This window comes from Phodopus roborovskii, unplaced genomic scaffold, assembly GCF_943737965.1.
Source record: "Phodopus roborovskii unplaced genomic scaffold, PHOROB, whole genome shotgun sequence".
Lineage (NCBI taxonomy): Eukaryota > Metazoa > Chordata > Mammalia > Rodentia > Cricetidae > Phodopus > Phodopus roborovskii.
In genome coordinates this window covers 2,058,560-2,076,974 of record NW_026126639.1, presented here as the reverse complement: position 1 = coordinate 2,076,974, position 18,415 = coordinate 2,058,560, and the positions used below count along the sequence as shown (strand labels likewise).

The following is an 18,415-nucleotide window of genomic DNA, read 5'->3' as shown; positions in this document are numbered from 1 at the left end:
AGTAACTTAAAACTTTGAATGTTTAAATGGGAAAATAGGAAAAATTAAAGACTTTAGGCTGCATACCTTTTACTCTACAAGAGAATATTATTTGTGGGAAATTTTAAGACAATAATTTTTAAAGTGTTCACTCTGAAAATATTTATAGCAAGGATGATTGATGAATTGTAATGATGAGAAGTAAACAGTCACTAGAGTTAGTGATTTGTGTTATAGTGGACTTTGTCCACTGTAGATGGAAGTTTTGCATCCCACCTACCAGTTCCCAAATAACCACTCTAAGGCTTAATATTAATTATAAAGTATTTGGCCTATTGCTCAGGCTTATTACTAGCAAACTCTTACAACTTAAATTAGCCCATGATTCATATCTGTGTTTAGCCACGTGGCTTGGTCCCTTTTCTCAGTGAGGCGGGCTCATCCTGCTTCCTCTGTTGGCTGTGTCTCTCCTCTCCTCTTCCCAGAATTCTCCTAGTCTAGTAGCCCAGCCTATTCTTCCTGCCTGGCTACTGGACAATCAGTGTTTTAATAAACCAATATGAGTGACAAATGTTGGATCATCTGGGCCATCTGTTCCCATTGGAGATTTTTCAGCGGTCTTCGTCAATAAAACCTTATTTTTCTTAATGCAGAATGAATCCACAGCCTCTCATTTCCTGTGGAAACAAAAGCAAACCCTCTTCTTCTCCAAAGTAACATACCTTTTGACTTAGATTTTGCAGTAAAGACATTTTGAAAGTATGTATGTTGAATGAATCCAGCAGCATTTATAATCAAACATCTGTTGGCAGCTCTTGCTCCTTCCTCAGCAGTCAGACAATGTAAGGACAACATAATAACAGATTCTGTATTTTTATCTTTATGTGGCTTTTATTACTCTATTCCTCCCTCCCTCCCACCTCCCCTCCCTCTCTCCTTCCTTTCCCTCCCCTTCGTTTCTTGAGACAGGCTTTCTCTGTGTGTCTTTGGCTATCCTGAAAGTCAGTCTGTAGAGCAGGCTGGCCTTGAAATGGTGGGATGGTGGGAGTGCTTCTGGAGTGCTGGGATTAAAGGCTTGTGCCACCACACCCAGCTACTCTGTTTCTTCTTTAAGGACTTTCTCTACCCCTTTTCTTTTCTCTTCCAAGCCTATGTATATTTGTAAGCACACTGTATACCATTTAGGGGTTGTTTTCCTCTGAATCAGTCTTTACTGTATATATCTTTTTCTGACCACGTGAGTCTTTAATCTGCTAAATTGCATCTATAAGATTAAAGTAGCTGCTGGCCCTGCTCCATTCCTTGGCTTCCTAAGAGTCTAGCTTTGTGGCAGAGATACTGGTGGGAGATATGTTTATTGCTAACTCTGCAGAGTTTCTAGGTCCATACCACCACCAAGAAGCATGCCACTGGCTGCTCATAAACACCATTTAATTGTTTGGTAGCAGGGCCTCTTAAAAGAGCCTTGCAGTTTTTGCCGCTAACACTATCAGGAAGCCTCTCTTAAAGGAGCCAAGCCTCTGCTTGCCTCTAGCAAACAGAGTCCACCTGAATAAATGCTGCTGCCAAGAAGCTGTGCTTGATTCTGTTCCTTTGTGTTTAGAATCTCTTTTAAGCTTTTGCCAGGTTTTACATGAAAAATCCTTGACAAATGTTTGGGTGCCACATATTGACAGAAGTTTCTGTCCTGCCTGGTCCTAGAGCCGTTCAGTCCTGAATAAACACAATAGGGACTTATAGTAATTGTAAGCTATTTGGCCTGTTGCTCAGGCTTATTACTAGCAAACTCTTACAACTTAAATTAACCCATAGTTCTCTATGTGTAGCTACATGGCTTGGTCCCTTTTCTCAGTGAGGCGTTCTCATCTCGCTTCCTGTGCATCTGGCTGGTGGCTGTCTCTCCTCTCCCCTTCCCAGGATTCTCCTGGTCTGTAGCCCCGCCTGTATTTCCTGCCTGGCTACTGGACAATCAGCATTTTATTAAACTAATGAGTGACAAATCTTTACAGTGTACAGTCTATTATCCCACATCAGTCCAGTGTGTGTTGCTCCCGGAACACAAGGTGATTTAGAAAGACTAGACACTTACTGACTGTGGGCTCTGGAGGCTGAGAAGGCCTACATCGGGTTCTGGCAACTTAGAAGGATTTTCTCGCTGCATTGGAGTATGGAGGAAAGACAAAACTGACCCTTTTCAGTGGTACCAATTTCACTGGAGGATGGAGCCGTCTGGCATAGCCAGCTGTGACGCTGTTCTCATGGTAACAAGAATGTCAGCATGCACTTCGGAGGAACACAGTTGACAGAAGCTTTTGTCACTGGCTATGACAGACTGCTGAGAAGAACTTTAGAAGCATAGGAAAGGACAGAAGAATCTTTGCCATTTCTGCTGTTAGTTTGGTCATTAATATATTTATTTCTGCTAGCTAGCCCATTCTTTACCCTGTGTTTGTTTTAGTCTCCAAATTTGTGGACATAGGGCTTGCTAAATGCTGTTAGAATAAGCTAAGAGTAATAATCTGTAACCTTGTTTGCTTTGCCTGGTTAGATTTATTTGCTAACACGATCTCGCTGTGCTGTGTAGGCCTGGCTGATCTGGTACTTTTTATATGGCTCAGACAGGCTGTAAATCCCCAGTAGTCCTGACCCAGACTCCTGGGATAATAGGCATGCAGCACCATGCCCAGTGTTGATGACTCTTTTAAAGAATCGGAAGCAGGGTGCTTACCACCCCCCAGTTCTCATGATTGAAGGAGGAAGCATGCCCTCTGCAGGCTGTCCCTTAACTGTTCACATGGGCATGTGCACGATGCACACACACACACACACACACACACACACACACACACACACACACACACACGGGGGGGGTGAGGTGGGGAGAAAGTGTGAAAGCATGGAGTGCCGCCGTGTGTTGGATAGCAGCTCTTTGCAGATGGACTTGGGCTGTCACATGAGAACTGCTTCTCTCACTCCTCCGTGTAGAATTTAGTGCTAGCTCCCCAGCTCATCTGAATGATGCTCAACGAGAAGGAATAGAGTCTGCTGTCCTTCATCTAGAAATGGCCTGGAGATTGCGTGCTGATTGTTAACTAGAGTACTAGTGTGTCGCTGAGCCGGACTACACACAGTTGTAGTGCCTTCTTGTTTGGGAATCTGTTACCTGGGAAGCCAGACTGTATTTAGAAGGGGCCAAGTGTCTAAGATGTGCAAATTGGACTGAGGTGCCCAAGTGCATTTGTCCCCAAACCCGCTGGCCTTGAGCATTTGTGCAACAGAAGAGTTAAGATCACAGCAAGTATGTTAGTGATTACTGTTTTCTTCCAAGTGTGCTAAAAAAGCTCCATGAACATTGAAAAATGTCTGTGATTCAAAACTATTGAAGTTAAGGAATAAAGACCCCCGTTGTAAGTGTTTAGGGGAAGACTATTAATTTCAGAGAGAAATGTATACACTATAAAACCATGTAGTCTAAAATAAAGATTTCTTTTATTTCCCTTCCCAAAAGCTTGTACTCTTCTTATTAGCTTATTCTCTGTAGAAAACATATAATTTTTATTTATATTTTTTTGAGATAGGATTTCATGTAGCCCAGACTGATTGTACTCACTGCATAGCTGAGGATGACTTCAAACTGATCTGCTCACCCCTCTTCCAAAAATCCTGGTTTACAAGTTGCACCCAAATGCTTGGCTCAGTATTGCATTTTATACAAGAACCATTTTCATATTGCTTTATACCATGTCCTCTCCACTTGGCACAGTTCAGTGTTGCCATTAGATCATATATAGCAATACTGAATTACAGAAGAGAATTTATTCATTTTAATAGGTTCTGAAATGATTTTAGTTATTCCTTCTTGCTCCTGGAAAAAAAATTCATAGAATGCCTAACCTGAACTACATTCTCTCTCTCTCTCTCTCTCTCTCTCTCTCTCTCTCTCTCTCTCTCTCTCTCTCTCTTTCTTTTGTCAGTTGGTAGAGATCAAGTTCCAGAGCCTGCACATGCTAGGCAGGCAGTCTGCCATGAAGCTATAGTACTCTAACTTTTGGTTTTTTAGGCAGCCTTGAACTCCTCCCTCTACCCCTCAAGTTGGTAGGAAGGTGTTTGTCACCACACCCAGCTCAACTGTGCTTTCTGTAAAGTATACTCACGGAGTCTATCCTGCCCAGTTGTGACCCTCAGAGAACCCTGGAAGCCTCTAAGCCTGGGGCAGCCTGGTTGTTCTCCATATACACCGGGAGCCCTTCCCGTTCTGTGGTCTCCAGAGACCGTTAAGCCTCTGGGTACATGTTGGGGCCTTCCTGCCTCTATCTGTAACCCCATCCTTCTGGACTTGCTGAGTTCCTCAGTGTCCTGAATCAGGAGGACTGTACCAGTTAGGTGTGCAGCCTGTGGACGTGATGGTTGATGTTCAGACATGTCTGCAGCATGGTACCTTCTCAGTCATCTGTGGCCTGCACCAGCGGTCCCATTTGTCAATCAACTCCACATTCAAAGGACTGCCAGCTTCTACATGCTCTTCAGTATTTACCAGATGAGAGGGCTACTCCATTTAGGAGAACATTCTGTACAAATCATATTTTGAGTAGTTAAATTTTGCTAATTTGAAATATTACCAAAAGATCAATACATTAGAGATAGAAAATGTATTTACTTAGTTGATAACGTCAAAAAAATTGATGTCCCAAATAATTCTTAATGAGCTATTTTTTCAGCTTTATAATTCCTTGAAACAAAAATGTAAATATTCTAGTACAGAGATAGCATGAATAGCAAAAATATATTGACTTTAAATATATTTATATATGTATACATTTTATATATAGTCCTTTTACATTTGCACAGTATCTTACATGTACACAAGTACCTGTCTGGATGCTACCCCCAGGCTGCTAGGAAGGGTGTGATTCTGTTTGGGAGATTGTGGGATTCCTAGCCATCTCTGGAGGTCTGTCAGTCCCCCTTTAGTACCACAAAGTCTCACTAGCACCAGAGGGGTTGTGGACAAAGTCAGATGGGAGGTTGGAGGTGAGGAGGGCCATGGCTGGGGTTGATGTGTGGGGCATGAGTGGTTGGTTACGTGGTGTGTGGATTTTCATGGTACTGGCTCTCACCCTCCCCTAAAGCATCATTGCCTTCAGTTTCCCTCTTCTGAGCCCTCCCCAGCATGCTGACCCTTTCTTCTGTCCAATCTTCTTACCTTGTGCCATCATTCTACTAGCATGCTACTGTTTGTATTTTCTCCAGAAACTCCCTCTGTCACAGCAAGCAACCGTCTTAGCATGGTGTTTATTAATGGGGCTACTTCTCACATAAAGGAACTGCATTTTAAATCCGAATACTTGTGTTTGGTTTTTGCCTTTGTAATGAAGCCGTGAGGATTTACTTATTCTGTTGTTTGGGCTCACAGAAGACATTGAGTATCAGCAGGGAAGGAGTGCTGGCTGAGCTTGGCATTCAAGCTAATGCTGTTCGTATTGTCTTACTAGAACACCCGGAGAGTGCGAGTTCTAACTCAGGTACACCAGCTGCACAGAGAGGTGAGTTCTCCTAACTAAGCACAGTCACCCACCACGCAAATCACAGGCATAGGAGTGCGCTGGACAGTGGACAGACCCCAGATATAGCTTCATTGGATTTAGAATGTTTCAAAAATTCATTGGTTATTTACTTTGTCGTTATTATTTTTTAGTTTTTTAATAGTTTTTCTAGTTTCTAAAGTTTTAGCTCTGTAAGCTTTTATAAATGGTAGCAGTGTAAACGTTACTGTTCGTAGAAGGGATGCTAGCTGTTCCCTACCCCCAATCCTGCCAGAGGCCCTGCAGCCAGAAATCAGACCTGGAGATAGAACATTGGCAGCAACATCCCTTTGGTTTTCTTGCCGGTTTCCTAGCTGTGCTACTGATGGTGGGAAGAAGATGTTTCAGTAAGGAGCAGGTCAGCTAATGAGGTGGCGGGCTTTTGTTGTTGTTTGTTTTGTTTTCCCCTGAAAGTATTTTCAGCACTCAATTCTTTTTTAGGTTTGAATTTTGCTAAAGTGGGGAAGGGGATTGTCCATAATGGGTTGATTATAAATTGGATTATAAATCAAAGTCAAATAGAAGCAACTGACCTCTTACAAGGAGGAGAGTGGGACAACTAAGCAGTCTGTCCTCTGCTCATGCGTCAGGTGGACTGCGCTTGTCCCCCTGAGACCACACAGTCATGCACACAGCCCATCGCCAGCCTCCCTGGGTTTGGACACTTGGATGTCTAAGCTCCGCTCCCTCTGCTGTCTGACCTGACAGGGTCACTCTTTCCCTAAGCCACAGCGAAGTTAAGTTACACCATCGAGGAGGATTATGGCGAGTAAGACACGTCATCCATATTTTTTCTTTGTGTTTTCTTTTGTTTTCTGTCTGTGTTTTCAGCAACGTCAGTTGATTACAGTTCCTTTGCAGACAGATGCAGCAGCTGGATAGAGCTCATTAAACTGAAAGCTCAGACCATAAGGCGCGGATCAATTAAGACAAGTAGGCGGATGTTTCTACCACGTTCTGATGACCTGAGAAGCATATCCCTGATTTCCCAGTGGTGAAGGCTAGACCTTACTGCCTAGCAACAACATTGCCAATCAGTCATGTATTTGAGTGTGAAAGCTGCAGACGAGTGGTCATTTGTGAGAAGTTATTACGGAGCCTCTCAGTGGTTACTTGTAGCTGTATAACTGTCTTTTAAGTTTTACTATTTGTGAAACTTTCTGCAAGTATGTGGATGCATATTCCATTGCTGTCCGGGAGAGTGTGGCCAGCTTTCCTCCACGACCCTGTGTGAGTGACAGGCCCTGCAAGGATCAAGTGTGTCCACAAAGCAGACAGCTTGTCTTACTGCTACACTTGAGAGAGACAGTTTTACATCCTGGCTTTCAGCAGATTTTGAGAAAACAGTACTTGAGTGAATTTACATTTAAAGGGAAAGAACTACATTTTAAAGAGGACGATAGAAGAAATAGATCAGTGAGAATCATATTTTTAGCCCTAGAGGTGCTAAGTTAACAACTAGGCGACCTTGGTTTCCTCCTGTGGAAACGGGCATGACGGTGACCCTGTGGCTGTGTGAGGTTAGAAAACCACAGGGACGTGTGTTTGTTGCAGTTTTAGAAAGTGGTGACTACTAAGAGGACTGGCTAATTGCACTTACTGCATAAGTGGTGGTAACTATTTTACCTGTTATTTCCCAGAAGTCTTTTAGACAGCCAAGATTGCTTGTTAAAGCTTAAAGCTACATGGCTGTTTAATCAAAAAAGTCTGGGAAAGAATTGTACAAATGTATCACACCTAGTGTTACATAGGCTGCCTACAAGCCACCAGTGATGGAGTAGTGGAAACAGGTGGGAAATGCGCTGGGGATGTAACAACTTTCACACTCTCCTTGGATAATTTTGTTTCTACAGCAGCTGCCTTACCTCTGGCGCTTTCCTTTCTCCACTGTGTAACGATCATTGTGTGTCTAGCTACACTGCATCAACATTTTCCTTTGCAGGAATGCCATTTTCCTTCCCAAAGAATTCCATTCCAGCATCTCCTCATGTTCTTCTCTCTCTCACTTTCTTCCTCTCTCTCTCTCTCTCTCTCTCTCTCTCTCTCTCTCTCTCTAAATTGCATGTGGTGCATGATAATTTCTTTTCTTTCATGACATGGCTTAGTCTCACAGACTGCTGAATGTTGTCACCACTTATTTGGAAACCTGAGGGGATTATCCAGTTTCCAGTTTCTGTTCTTAATGTTTCCATTATTTCTCCAATTTTAGCTGTGACGGTTGAGAAAGCAAGTCCCATGGGTGATGGAAATTTCCGGAACCGCTCTGCTCCACCTTGTGCAGGTTCCACAGTTGGGGTTGTTAAGATGACACCTCTTTCTTTCATCCCTGGAGCAAAGATAACAAAGTATCTCGGCATCATTAACATGTTTTTTATTAGAGAAACTACTTCTCTGCGGGAGGTAAAGTAACAAAACTTTCAATTGTTTTCTCTTGAAAGTAATAAAACCAAGCTTTATGTTATGTTTTCTTCTAAATAACACAGACACTTATATTTTACTTATTTGTCAGCTATCCAGACGGATTTTTGTATAAGACTTACATTTCGTACAGTAACCCATTTTATAAGAGTTGTATCTGCTTGAAGCTCAGTTGTTTGCAGAAGTTCTAGACCCTTATTGTAAATAACTTCCTCTTATATTTGATTCAAGATTTAAAACTGCCCTGACAGGACATTCTAAGTTTTCTATAGGTATTTTCCTTAGATATGTTTAAGTGGCAGTTTTTAAGGAGCCACATTTAGGAATGGTGGGTCTTGTAGTAGACGTGTGTACAGAGGAACTTTATTGCAGAGGAAATTTACTTTACCTTCATGCTTCCTTCCCTCTGAAAAGGAGAGAGCCTGCCGGTTCTCTGTCTTGACAGTGTATATGAATGCTGTTTCTCCCCATTCTCAGTACACATGGGGAACTGTTATATAGCGCTCATAAAATGTTCTGTGATATGATCACAATTCAAAGTCAGGGTTACTCTGTTGTGTCATTTGTAACACAGAAATTTAACCTAATAGAAAATGAAATTATATTGTATCTTATATATGAGTCCGGGCTACTGAACAAATTAGTATTATGAATTAGGAACCCTTTAAGTTATTGAGGTGCTAAACCCCATCATCTGTGGCTGTCACGGCAGTTTATGCTGTGGAAAGAGCTGAGCTTTCCCTGTGTGGCGGGAAGTGCTGTGTGCCTGTGCTCTTGGAACAGCTGTCTGGATGCCATAGGCCACACTCCTCCCAGCATGGGGCCTGCCTGGCATAGAGCAAGGACAGTGTGTCTTTGTGCAAGTGAATGAATAATGTCTGACAGGTTATCCTAATTATACTCTAATTATGTTTATGTGGAGAAGAAACCATGTGTAGTCTCAGAACCTCTTAATAGAGAATTCAAGTCCACTTAAGTTTGACAAAATAGATTTGTTTCAATTTTTTTTTTTTTTCTCGTTGCTCCTAGTAGTATATGGTTATACAGCTTTGAGCCTGTAAGTTGTATTGCCCAGGTTGTCTTGAACCCTTGGCACTCAGGATCCTGTTGTCTCAGCCTCCTAGATAGCAGCTTTCGCACAAGCTGCTGGCCACACTAGTCCACATGTTTTCATTTCCTTAGTCTTTGCTGTTGTGGAAGCTTTCCCCGCTGCAGTATAGCATCCCTGCGTGGTCAGTCTCACTGCAGCGGAGACCTGCACCGTTAACCCGAGCACAGCATCCCTCAAGTGTCATTACCTGGTCAGCATCACTGCAGTAGAGACCTGCATCATGCCTGCACCATTCACCTGAGTACAGCATCCCTCATGTACCTGGTGAGACCCTCCTTACAGTTACGCACATATTCTGCTACATAATGTCCTGACTTCACAAGCAGAGGCAACTGGTAAAGACCTGAGTGGAGGCTGAAATAGCTGATTTCATTTCAGAATTTTAAAAGGAGATCTCTTCACACGCTTACAATCTGGGTGATCTCCTTAGCTTTTAAAAAGGTGTGCTCAGGGCTACAGAGATGGCTCAGGGATAGAACACTGGCTGTTCTACTAGAGGACCCAGGTTCAGTTTCTAGTGCCTATATGGGGGCTCACTACCATCTGTAACCCCAGTTCCAGGGTATCCAGTGCCCCTTTCTGTCCTCTCTGGATGCCAGTCATATTCCTGGTTCATAGGCATACATGCAGGTAAAGCGCCTACACATCTAAACTTTTTTTTAAAAAAAGATGAACTTAAGAAAATAATATAATTCCTAATAGTAGACACTGCTGTTCCTTAACTCCAGTTTAATTCAGAAATTTCCTTGATTGTCCTTAACCTCTTCTCCAGTGGAGTTGATGGGAAACATAAGTTGAAAGGCGTTTAAGCTATTGACTGTCTCTTAATTCCTGTTTTGTTTGGCTTTAAAGAAAAGGTTGACCATACTACTCTTTGCTTTCCCTAGCAATGTGTGTGGAATGCCATTCTTGTCCTGCTGCATTGTGTATTAGCACAGGATGTAGGAAACAGGTGTAGAGGAACTGCCTGTGAGCTGCATCGGAGTGCACAGGTGTAGACTCAGCCAGGCAGAGGCCAGAAGTTTGGGAGTCTGAGTGTCTGTAAAGTGATGGTGCTGGTGCTGATAATAGGGTTAGATGAGGAGAGCAGAGTACTTGCCAGGCAGCACAAAGCCTAGGATTGTTCCCCAGCAAGTATGTTCATAAAGCATACAATGTATATAATAATAGCTGGTCATGGGCAAATTACAATTTATCTGAGCTTTAACGAAAGTACTTTAAAATCTTTAATCAGATGTGCCTTTATTAAAAGTGTGTTTATTAACACACACAAAAAAAAATCCCCTTGTGATGAGGAAAATGTAATGATTGTCATTTACATTAAGGCAGTTTGGAATGTGTACTGTGTGCTTTTGATGCTTACGTGTGTTCTGACCCTGTATGGGTTGCGTGGTGTCATATGTTGTCTGCAGGAAGGAGGAGTCAGCGGTTTCCTCCATACTTTCATTGCTGAAGTGTTTGCCATGGTGAGAGCTCACGTCGCTGCTCTGGGCGGGAATGCTGTTGTTTCCTACATTATGAAGCAGTGCGTCTTCATGGAGAATCCAAGTAAGAACCAGGTGAGATGACTAAACATCTATGATGTCAGGACATCTGAGAATGCCCCTCTGGCCTGTCCACATCTGTTCCTTCTAGAAGAATTGCTCTTTAGAATTTTGATTCTAGATGCTTAAAGTGTACTTGAATGTCTTTATTGATCACGAAGTCATCATCACTCAGGCTCTGTCCCACATGTCACATGACGAGCTGTCACCCTTAATTAATCATTGCTGAAACTTCTGCACCAAGTTACTGCCCGCCAAGGAATTGCACCAAGTTTCTGTTCCGGTGCTCTTTTGGAATTTGGATGTGGCTGTACCTCCTCTCAGATCTGAGGCCCCCTCACCCTGTGTACTGGGGTATCTAGTTTTACCTGCCTTGATGGTGAAGATCATACAATGGGGACAGACTCTAAATGTCACTTTGTAAATGGGGTATAGACTAAGAAAAGGTCTCACTAGACTAAACCTTAGAATATCATTCTTTTATTAATTTAACTAAATAGCTCAAAAGTTTTAAGGTTTCTTCTAAAATTAAATAATTATATAAGAAACAAAGTGTCTTAAAGGCAGCATGCTCCATCCTACTGCACTTGGCACACATCAGAAATCATATTTTTGTGTGGCATGCATGATAAATGGATAGACGTACTTGTGCCCTGAGCACGGCAGATATGCAGGCAGATACTGCGTTCAGGAGACCTGGTGTACATTCCGCAGGGGTGAGAAGGGTAGGTGTGTGTCTATGTGGGCATGGACTTCACAGTGAGCCTCTGCCATGACATAAATGTGTCAGCAGTGTGAGAAGAGAGTCAGCTTGGGCACAGTGTTAGCCCCATTTCAGGCCCGATTTACTGATTCTCAGTCCTTTCTGCTCTTCTCTTAACCTAAAAATTTTCACTAGTTTGTTCTACTACATTAATAGAGTTAAAGAATAGTCTTATTCTGAAACGAGAAGACCGTTTTCTGATGTTTGGTGAAGCAGGTTGAAGTGTGACTCTTGTCACACACCCCGAAGGGACCTGGTAGTCAGCTGGACAGTTGAGGCAGACACCCCCGTTGGCCTCTGGTCTCTACACATGCAGCAGCTTAGAGTGCCTGCGGCCCCACCCCGACCCCACACTCTGGAAGCCTTTGTGGGCCTATATGTTCTTCCCACTGAGGGAACCATCCTCACCTTGTTGCTTTTTATATCTTCATGTACATATATGTAGTCTTTTTTATAATATGAATTTTTAATACATGTTTTGGAGGAGTTGTACCTGATTCAAACTTCAAAAATTCCATTAAAAAATAAATGGAGGCAGATGAAGCAGGCAGAGCTGTCTTTGAGGCCAGCCTGGTCCCCACAGCTCCAAACTACCCAGGTGTCTCAGGGTTTCTGTTGCTGTGAAGAAACACTATGACCATGACAGATTTTATAAAGAAAGAACATTTAATTGCGGTGACTTGTGTTTCCAGAGGTTTAGTCCATTATCATCATGATGCAACATGGTGCCGTGAAGTAGCTGAGTGTCCTACATCTTGACACAGGCAACAGGAAGTGGTCTGGACTCACAGGACGTGGCTTGAGCATATATGAGACCTCAAAGCCTGCCTCCAATAAGACCACACTTAATCCAGCAAGGTCACACCTCCTAATGTTGCCCCTCCCTTTGGGGGGCCATTATCTTCCAAACCACCACACCAGGGTTACGTAGTGAGAACCTGTTTCAAAACATTAAAAATAACTTGTAGAAAGGTTTCTCCCTGTTCTGTGTTGAAACCAATGTTTCTTTACTATATACAGCTAAAGTCATTAGTGCCTTTCTCTTCTTCTGTATTTTAATGTCACTTCTGTCCCTGAGGATACTTCTGTCCCAGAGAGAGCCTTAGCTGCACACAGCAAGCACACATTTCACTCCGTTTCGGCACACTTTTGACAGTGCTGCCATGCACATGGTTTTGTAGCTTTTTTCGCCTTATTTTTCTTGGTGACTTTCTCAGTTCTGGGCCAAAAGATTGTGTTCATTGTGCCTTCAGCCACTCAACACTCCATAGTGTAGGTCACTCAGAATCCTCAGCTGTTCCGGCTGAAGGGAGGAGGTAATAGTATCTGTTGACTAGGTCTCTGACGTTTCCAGTGCTGTAGGAACTAACCTGGACATAAGGGGCTAGCAAGCGAGCTAGGGAAGGCCCCTCACTTTTGTAGTTTTCATACAGTGGCAGAATTTGCCTCCATTGAGACTATTTCACACATTCTAATTACTTTCACTAATTTATCATATTTAGACACTTAGCTATATTGAAAGTTTTATGTAATTTTCACTTATGTTGGTATGTCTGGCATAACTGGTCTGTATTTTCACTATTTACATTATTTTTAATACTTTCCTCTTATAAACATGTTACAGTAAAAAGTTCCATCAAGATTTTTCTCTAGAGGAAAATACAAGGAAAAGTCTGGAATGGTGATAATGGTGATTGCAGAGTGCACACTTTTTCTGCCCTGTGAGGGACTGACGGAGTGGTTGCTTGTCCAGTCCCTGTGTGTGTTTGCCCTGTGCATTTGTTAGTACCTAGTAACCCAGCTTTCACCATCTCCTCAGTATGTGTGACATTGTCTTTACTGTTATTTTATAAATCCTGATTTATAGCAGGCTTGAATAGTTTGTCCATCGTGCCCACGCTTTCTGGATTTCTTTTCTTGTGAACTTATTCTTTCTTCATCTTCTGCTGGATTGTTTTGTCTAGTGGTTGATTGGCCTGTGCTGGCTTTGGTTTTCTACCAGAGCCCTTGCACAGTAGGCATATGACCACTGTGGCTGCACACACCTGGGTATCTGTCTGCTGTTTTTACAGGCGCAGTGTCTCATAAATGTCAGTGGTGATGCGGTGGTTTTTGTTCGCGAATCTGACTTAGAGGTCATGTCAACTCAGCAGCCGGCTGTCAACTGCCAGCCAACTTGTACTGGAGAAGTTACAACCTGAAGACAGAGGAGCTCAACTGAATGAAATTCACCTGTCTCCATTATTTTTCATCGTCTTCACAAACCAAAAACCTCAGCCTGGGATAAGTAGGAGCAATGGGTATGAGTCGGTTTGGTTTGTGTGGACCTCTTTGAGATCTAAGACTTTGTAGACATTTCATTTTGCCCTGTTTACATAGACAGGCCCCATGGAATCTAGAAACTTCAGTTATGGAAGTTATTTGTAATTTATGTTGATTTTAATAAAATTATAATTAAAGATGAGATGGGAAGATTATCAAGAAGCTAGGATAAGTAGCTTCTATAACTTAGAAAGTAAGAGGGAATCCAGATTGCTAATGAGTCTATGATTGATTTGAAAAATGGAGGAAACTACTATGTATTTTCAGAAAGTTGTCATGTGGGGTTCTCATATCTTTTGCTTGAAATGAAGAATTTGTTAGTCAGACAGGTAATGTGTTTCAGCCGTCTTTTCAAAGGGAGATTCCATGGTGTACATCTGCAGTGTTGACCACCTGCTCTGAGGAGCTTTGTAGGGAGGGATCCACATCAAGGAATGGGGAGAAGACTCCTCACAGCTGGCTGTCACATCAGGGAAGGAGGGTTGCCTCACGACTGGCTGCTGTTTTCTATTTAAGTCTAGAAGAGTCTTGGCTTCAACTGGGGAGAGACCATTGTGAAATGTATTCAAGTAGTGGAAATACAGGTGACCTAGGAAGAGCGAGATTATTTTCTAATAATACTATATTGCATTCTTACTAATCTTAGGGACGTTGGTGAGGTACATTGTTTGGTATAGAACTTGGAGATGAGACTTGAATATGCTGTAAAGTATGGAATGTATGTATTAAGTCTTACATATGCCAAGTACCCACTGCTAATAAAATATCAAATTCCTTCTTAGACCAAGAAAATTTACTTATTAAACTTAGGATTTTATTCTCTCAGAACAACAAATTATCCTAAAGATGAAAAAAGTCATCTTATTGTTACACAGGTGTCAATATTTTTCTGTATTTTGTTTATAATTTTATTTTTTAAATAAAAAATTTATAAACAGTAGTCCTAATTCTTTGCCCTTTTGATGTGATACATATTTATGAGTCATTACCATCATTTAATCTCCACCCACTCATTTCTGAAGTCAGTGAGTATCTGTGAGTACCTACTGTATGGTGTATCCTCATCTTCATTGTCTGTGTGTGTTGTGTGTTTGTGGTGTGTGTGTGTTTGTGGTGTGTGTGTGTTTGTGGTGTGTGTGTGTTTGTGGTGTGTGTGTGTGTGTGTGTGTGTGTGTGTGTGTGTGTGTGTGTGTGTGTTCATGGCTCTCCTGCTGTCCTTAGATCTTCAGTTAGCAGTTAGATCTTCAACACCAGCTACCGAATGTCTCTTAGGTTACAGGCACAGCTGTAGGTCGTGAACAAACCCATGTAAGTCCTCGAGTGCATCAGGCTTGCAGTTCAGTGGCCTGTACAGCGGAGCATCTGTGAAACATGCTGTGTAGTGCCTTAATACTCTATACCAGGCACTCTGATAAACAGTTTGGTTTAACCCTTTTTTAACCTATCACAGCTTGGTTGAAATAGAATTCTCATGCCATAAGTTCTGCAACCCTTTTGTGCAGTTCCTTGCTGATGGGTGTGGCAGATTGCATGGCCACCACCGTGCGTTGTCACAGATCATTCTCTTCACACAGATCAGCACTGCACCTAGGAGCAGTTTCCATTTCTCAACCCCAAACCCGTACAGGTCTTTCTGACACTAACCTTTGTGTTGCTATGACTTTTCATTCTGAACATTTGTGTAAATGGAGTCATAGTGTGCTTCTGGGCCCAGATTCTGTATTTTGAAAGGTCTGGTCTTTTTTCCTTGCCCTTCAGGGCATCCAAGGGGTGCTAGTCAGATCAGGGTCACCACCCTCACAGTAGCTGAGCAGGCCAGCTGCCCTTGCCTTCCCTTGATTTCAGTGTCTGCAGTCCACAGAGGAAGAAACCTGGTTTCTGAGTGCGGATTGTGAAGTTCCTTCACTTTGCCAAAACTGCTCCTATGCAGGCACACAACCGCGTCCCGTCAGGTGTGCGTGGCTCCCTGTCAGTCTGCCCCAGTGTCTTCCTTCTGCCACCTAACCTGTCAGACTCTGGCCCTGTGCGGTGTAGGCCAAGCAAGGCAGGCAGTGAAGAGATGTTCGAGGGTGCCACAGCCAGCCACGCCATGCTGTTTCACTGTAGACTGAGCCGTTAGGAAGAGAACCCTCTAAAATACAGAGAATGGTGTACCGAGCTCTTACACCAGGCATGTAGCTGTTATGGTTTGAATGTGAGATGACCTCACAGGTGCACGTGTTTCCTCGCATGGTCCGCCGCCAGTGGTGCTCTTCGGGAGGTTGTGGGACCTTCAGGACATGGCAGAGGCAGGGCTGTAGAGACACAGCTTGAGGGTTGTAGGCTAGGCCCATTCCAACCAGTCTCAGCAGTGAGTAGCAAGCTGTGAAGCAGGCTACCACTACCACATAGGGAGCCCAGCCAGCCTTCCTTCTCTGCCACAGCGGATGTGTCCTCAAACCATGAGCCTGGGCTAATCCATCATCACCTAAGTTGTTTTGTTGGGTGTTCTGTCTGGGCAATAAGAAAATGACCAATACATTTATCATCTGTGACTCTGTACCATATGTGGTTTGGTGCTATATTTTTACACATTTGCCAGTGCAATAGGTATCATACATCATCATTGTCAAGGACACTTGAGTAACATGTTCATCTGTGACTTTAGGATGGCTACAAGAGGACTTTGGGGATCCAATCACAACCTATGGGACCACCATTATCTGTGAGCTTTGTCAGTGACCAGAATATTATGCGGTATCTGGTTATCTTTACTAATTCAAGCTCTAGACCTGACCTTTTCACTATTGTAAAATTAACTGTATACATGACATTTTGTATTCTGTCTCAAGAGGTTTATTAAAACCATTTCAATTGACTATCATTTGAATGAAGAAGTTGGGCTGAAGAAAATGGCAGGAATGACCAGAAAAATGCTAGCCTAACAAGTTAATTCCAAGACATTAAAAACTGTATTATATGTAATGAATGGATGTCTTAAAATTATGTATTTGGAATTTGAAAATGAGTTAATATAAATACTCTATGTTTAAGGTATATGTGATTCTGTCCTGAGACATGCATATTGTCAGGATATTCCTTTACAAGCCTGGATAATATTACTCTGTATAAATAGACAATACTTTATTCACTCAGTCCCTGATGGACACTATCTGATTCACTGTCTTGGCTATTGGCTATGGTGAATAATACCAGATTGAACACGAGACTTTCAGAGTTTCAGCTATCTCTTCAACATGCTGAATTTTTTTTTAACGGTTTTGTGTGTGTGTGTGTGTGTGTGTGTGTGTGTGTGTGTGTGTGTGTGTGTGTGTGTGTGACCCTGGCTGTCCTGGAACTCACTGTGTAGACCAGGCTGGCCTCGAACTCCCAGAGACCCTCTTGCCTCTGCCTCCCGAGCGCCAGAATTAAAGGTGTGAGCCACCATTGCCCGGGCCCAACATGATGATTTTCTTTCCTTGGATGTATACACTAGTGAGATTGCTGGATCATATGGAAGTTTTATTTTTAATTCTTTGAGGAATCTCTACTGTTTTCCATAATGGCTGAGTTAATTTACATTCCTACCAACAGTGTGCAAGGCTCTTCCCCCCTCCCATCCTTTCCAACCAAACCTATATTTAAAAATTAATTAAAATATAAACTGATTCTGCTTCTCTTTGAAGTAGGAGTATTAGGCCTGTACATGTCATTTTTAGCAGGTATTTATTCACTAAAGTTAAAAAAAATTTTTTTTAAATGTTAAAGACTGTCAAAGTATCCTTGGTGGGAAAAAAATTACCTCAAAAATGTTCAAGGCTCATTTCCCTGTGAATTGCATTAAATGACAAGGCAGAAAGGACTTTGTGCATATGATCAAGTTAACCTTAATATGGAGAAATAATCTGGGCGGATTCTGGACTCTAATCACATGAGGGGATTAGATTTGGCTTGTACAGACTCTATAGACAATTTTGAAGAGCATTGACAGCTTAATAATATCTAGGCTTCCAAGTCACAATGTTCTCTGACTATTGAGAACTTAATTCCCTTTGCAGTATTTTGTAGTTTTCAGTACACAAGGGCTGCACAGTTTTGCTAGTATAAGAGCCTAAGTTTTCAGAAATGGGGAGAGGGGAGTCCTATGGTAAACAGTATTGTTTTTGTTTGCATTCTAATATTCAAAAGTTGTTCATCTTGCTAGCTATAATTGATTTAATACCAATATGTATTCTTCATCCATAGGAATTTCCTATGCAGATATCAGTGTCATAACAATGATAGCTTCATTCATTCATTCGTTCGTTCGTTCGTTTGTTCGTTTTTCAGGACAGAGTGTCTTTGTGTAGCCCTGGCCATCTGGGAACTCTGTAGACCAAACTCAGAGATCTGCCTGCCTCTGCTTCCCAAGTGCTGGGATTAAAGGTGTGCACTGCCGCTTCCTGCCTGCGGTTTTATTTCTTTGTCTCAATATGTATGGTTTGTATTTATATTTCCCTCCTGTTTCTTACTCATTATTGCTTTATTGAACTATTGGCTACCCTGAGTAGAGTACAGCCATAGAGGAAGGCATCATTTAGTTTTTCACTATTAGAAATAGTGCTGCCCTGCCTAGGGAGATGGATCAGTGGATCAAGCATTTGCCCTGCAAGCTGGATGACTAGAGTTTGGACCCCTGGAACCCACGCAAACGCCTGTTATGAATGGCTGCCTGCCT

At 42.4% G+C, this 18,415-nt stretch overlaps 1 protein-coding gene across 16 annotated transcripts in view; it reads left to right on the top strand.

The window, feature by feature from the left end:
• Window positions 1-14,659, top strand: part of C2cd5 (C2 calcium dependent domain containing 5) — an 81,941-nt gene extending 67,282 nt beyond the window's left edge. For 11 of the 16 annotated variants that reach the window (XM_051173396.1, XM_051173403.1, XM_051173401.1 and 8 more), the window contains 5 exons: window positions 5,472-5,522; window positions 6,393-6,494; window positions 7,771-7,961; window positions 10,503-10,649; window positions 13,470-14,659. In XM_051173396.1, the coding sequence (XP_051029353.1) occupies window positions 5,472-5,522; window positions 6,393-6,494; window positions 7,771-7,961; window positions 10,503-10,649; window positions 13,470-13,598 (620 nt within the window). In that variant the 3' untranslated portion in view covers window positions 13,599-14,659. The remainder of the gene's footprint in view (window positions 1-5,471; window positions 5,523-6,392; window positions 6,495-7,770; window positions 7,962-10,502; window positions 10,650-13,469) is intronic. The other 5 variants (XM_051173400.1, XM_051173410.1, XM_051173411.1 and 2 more) reach the window with 1 other exon arrangement.
• Window positions 14,660-18,415: the final 3,756 nt, after the last annotated feature.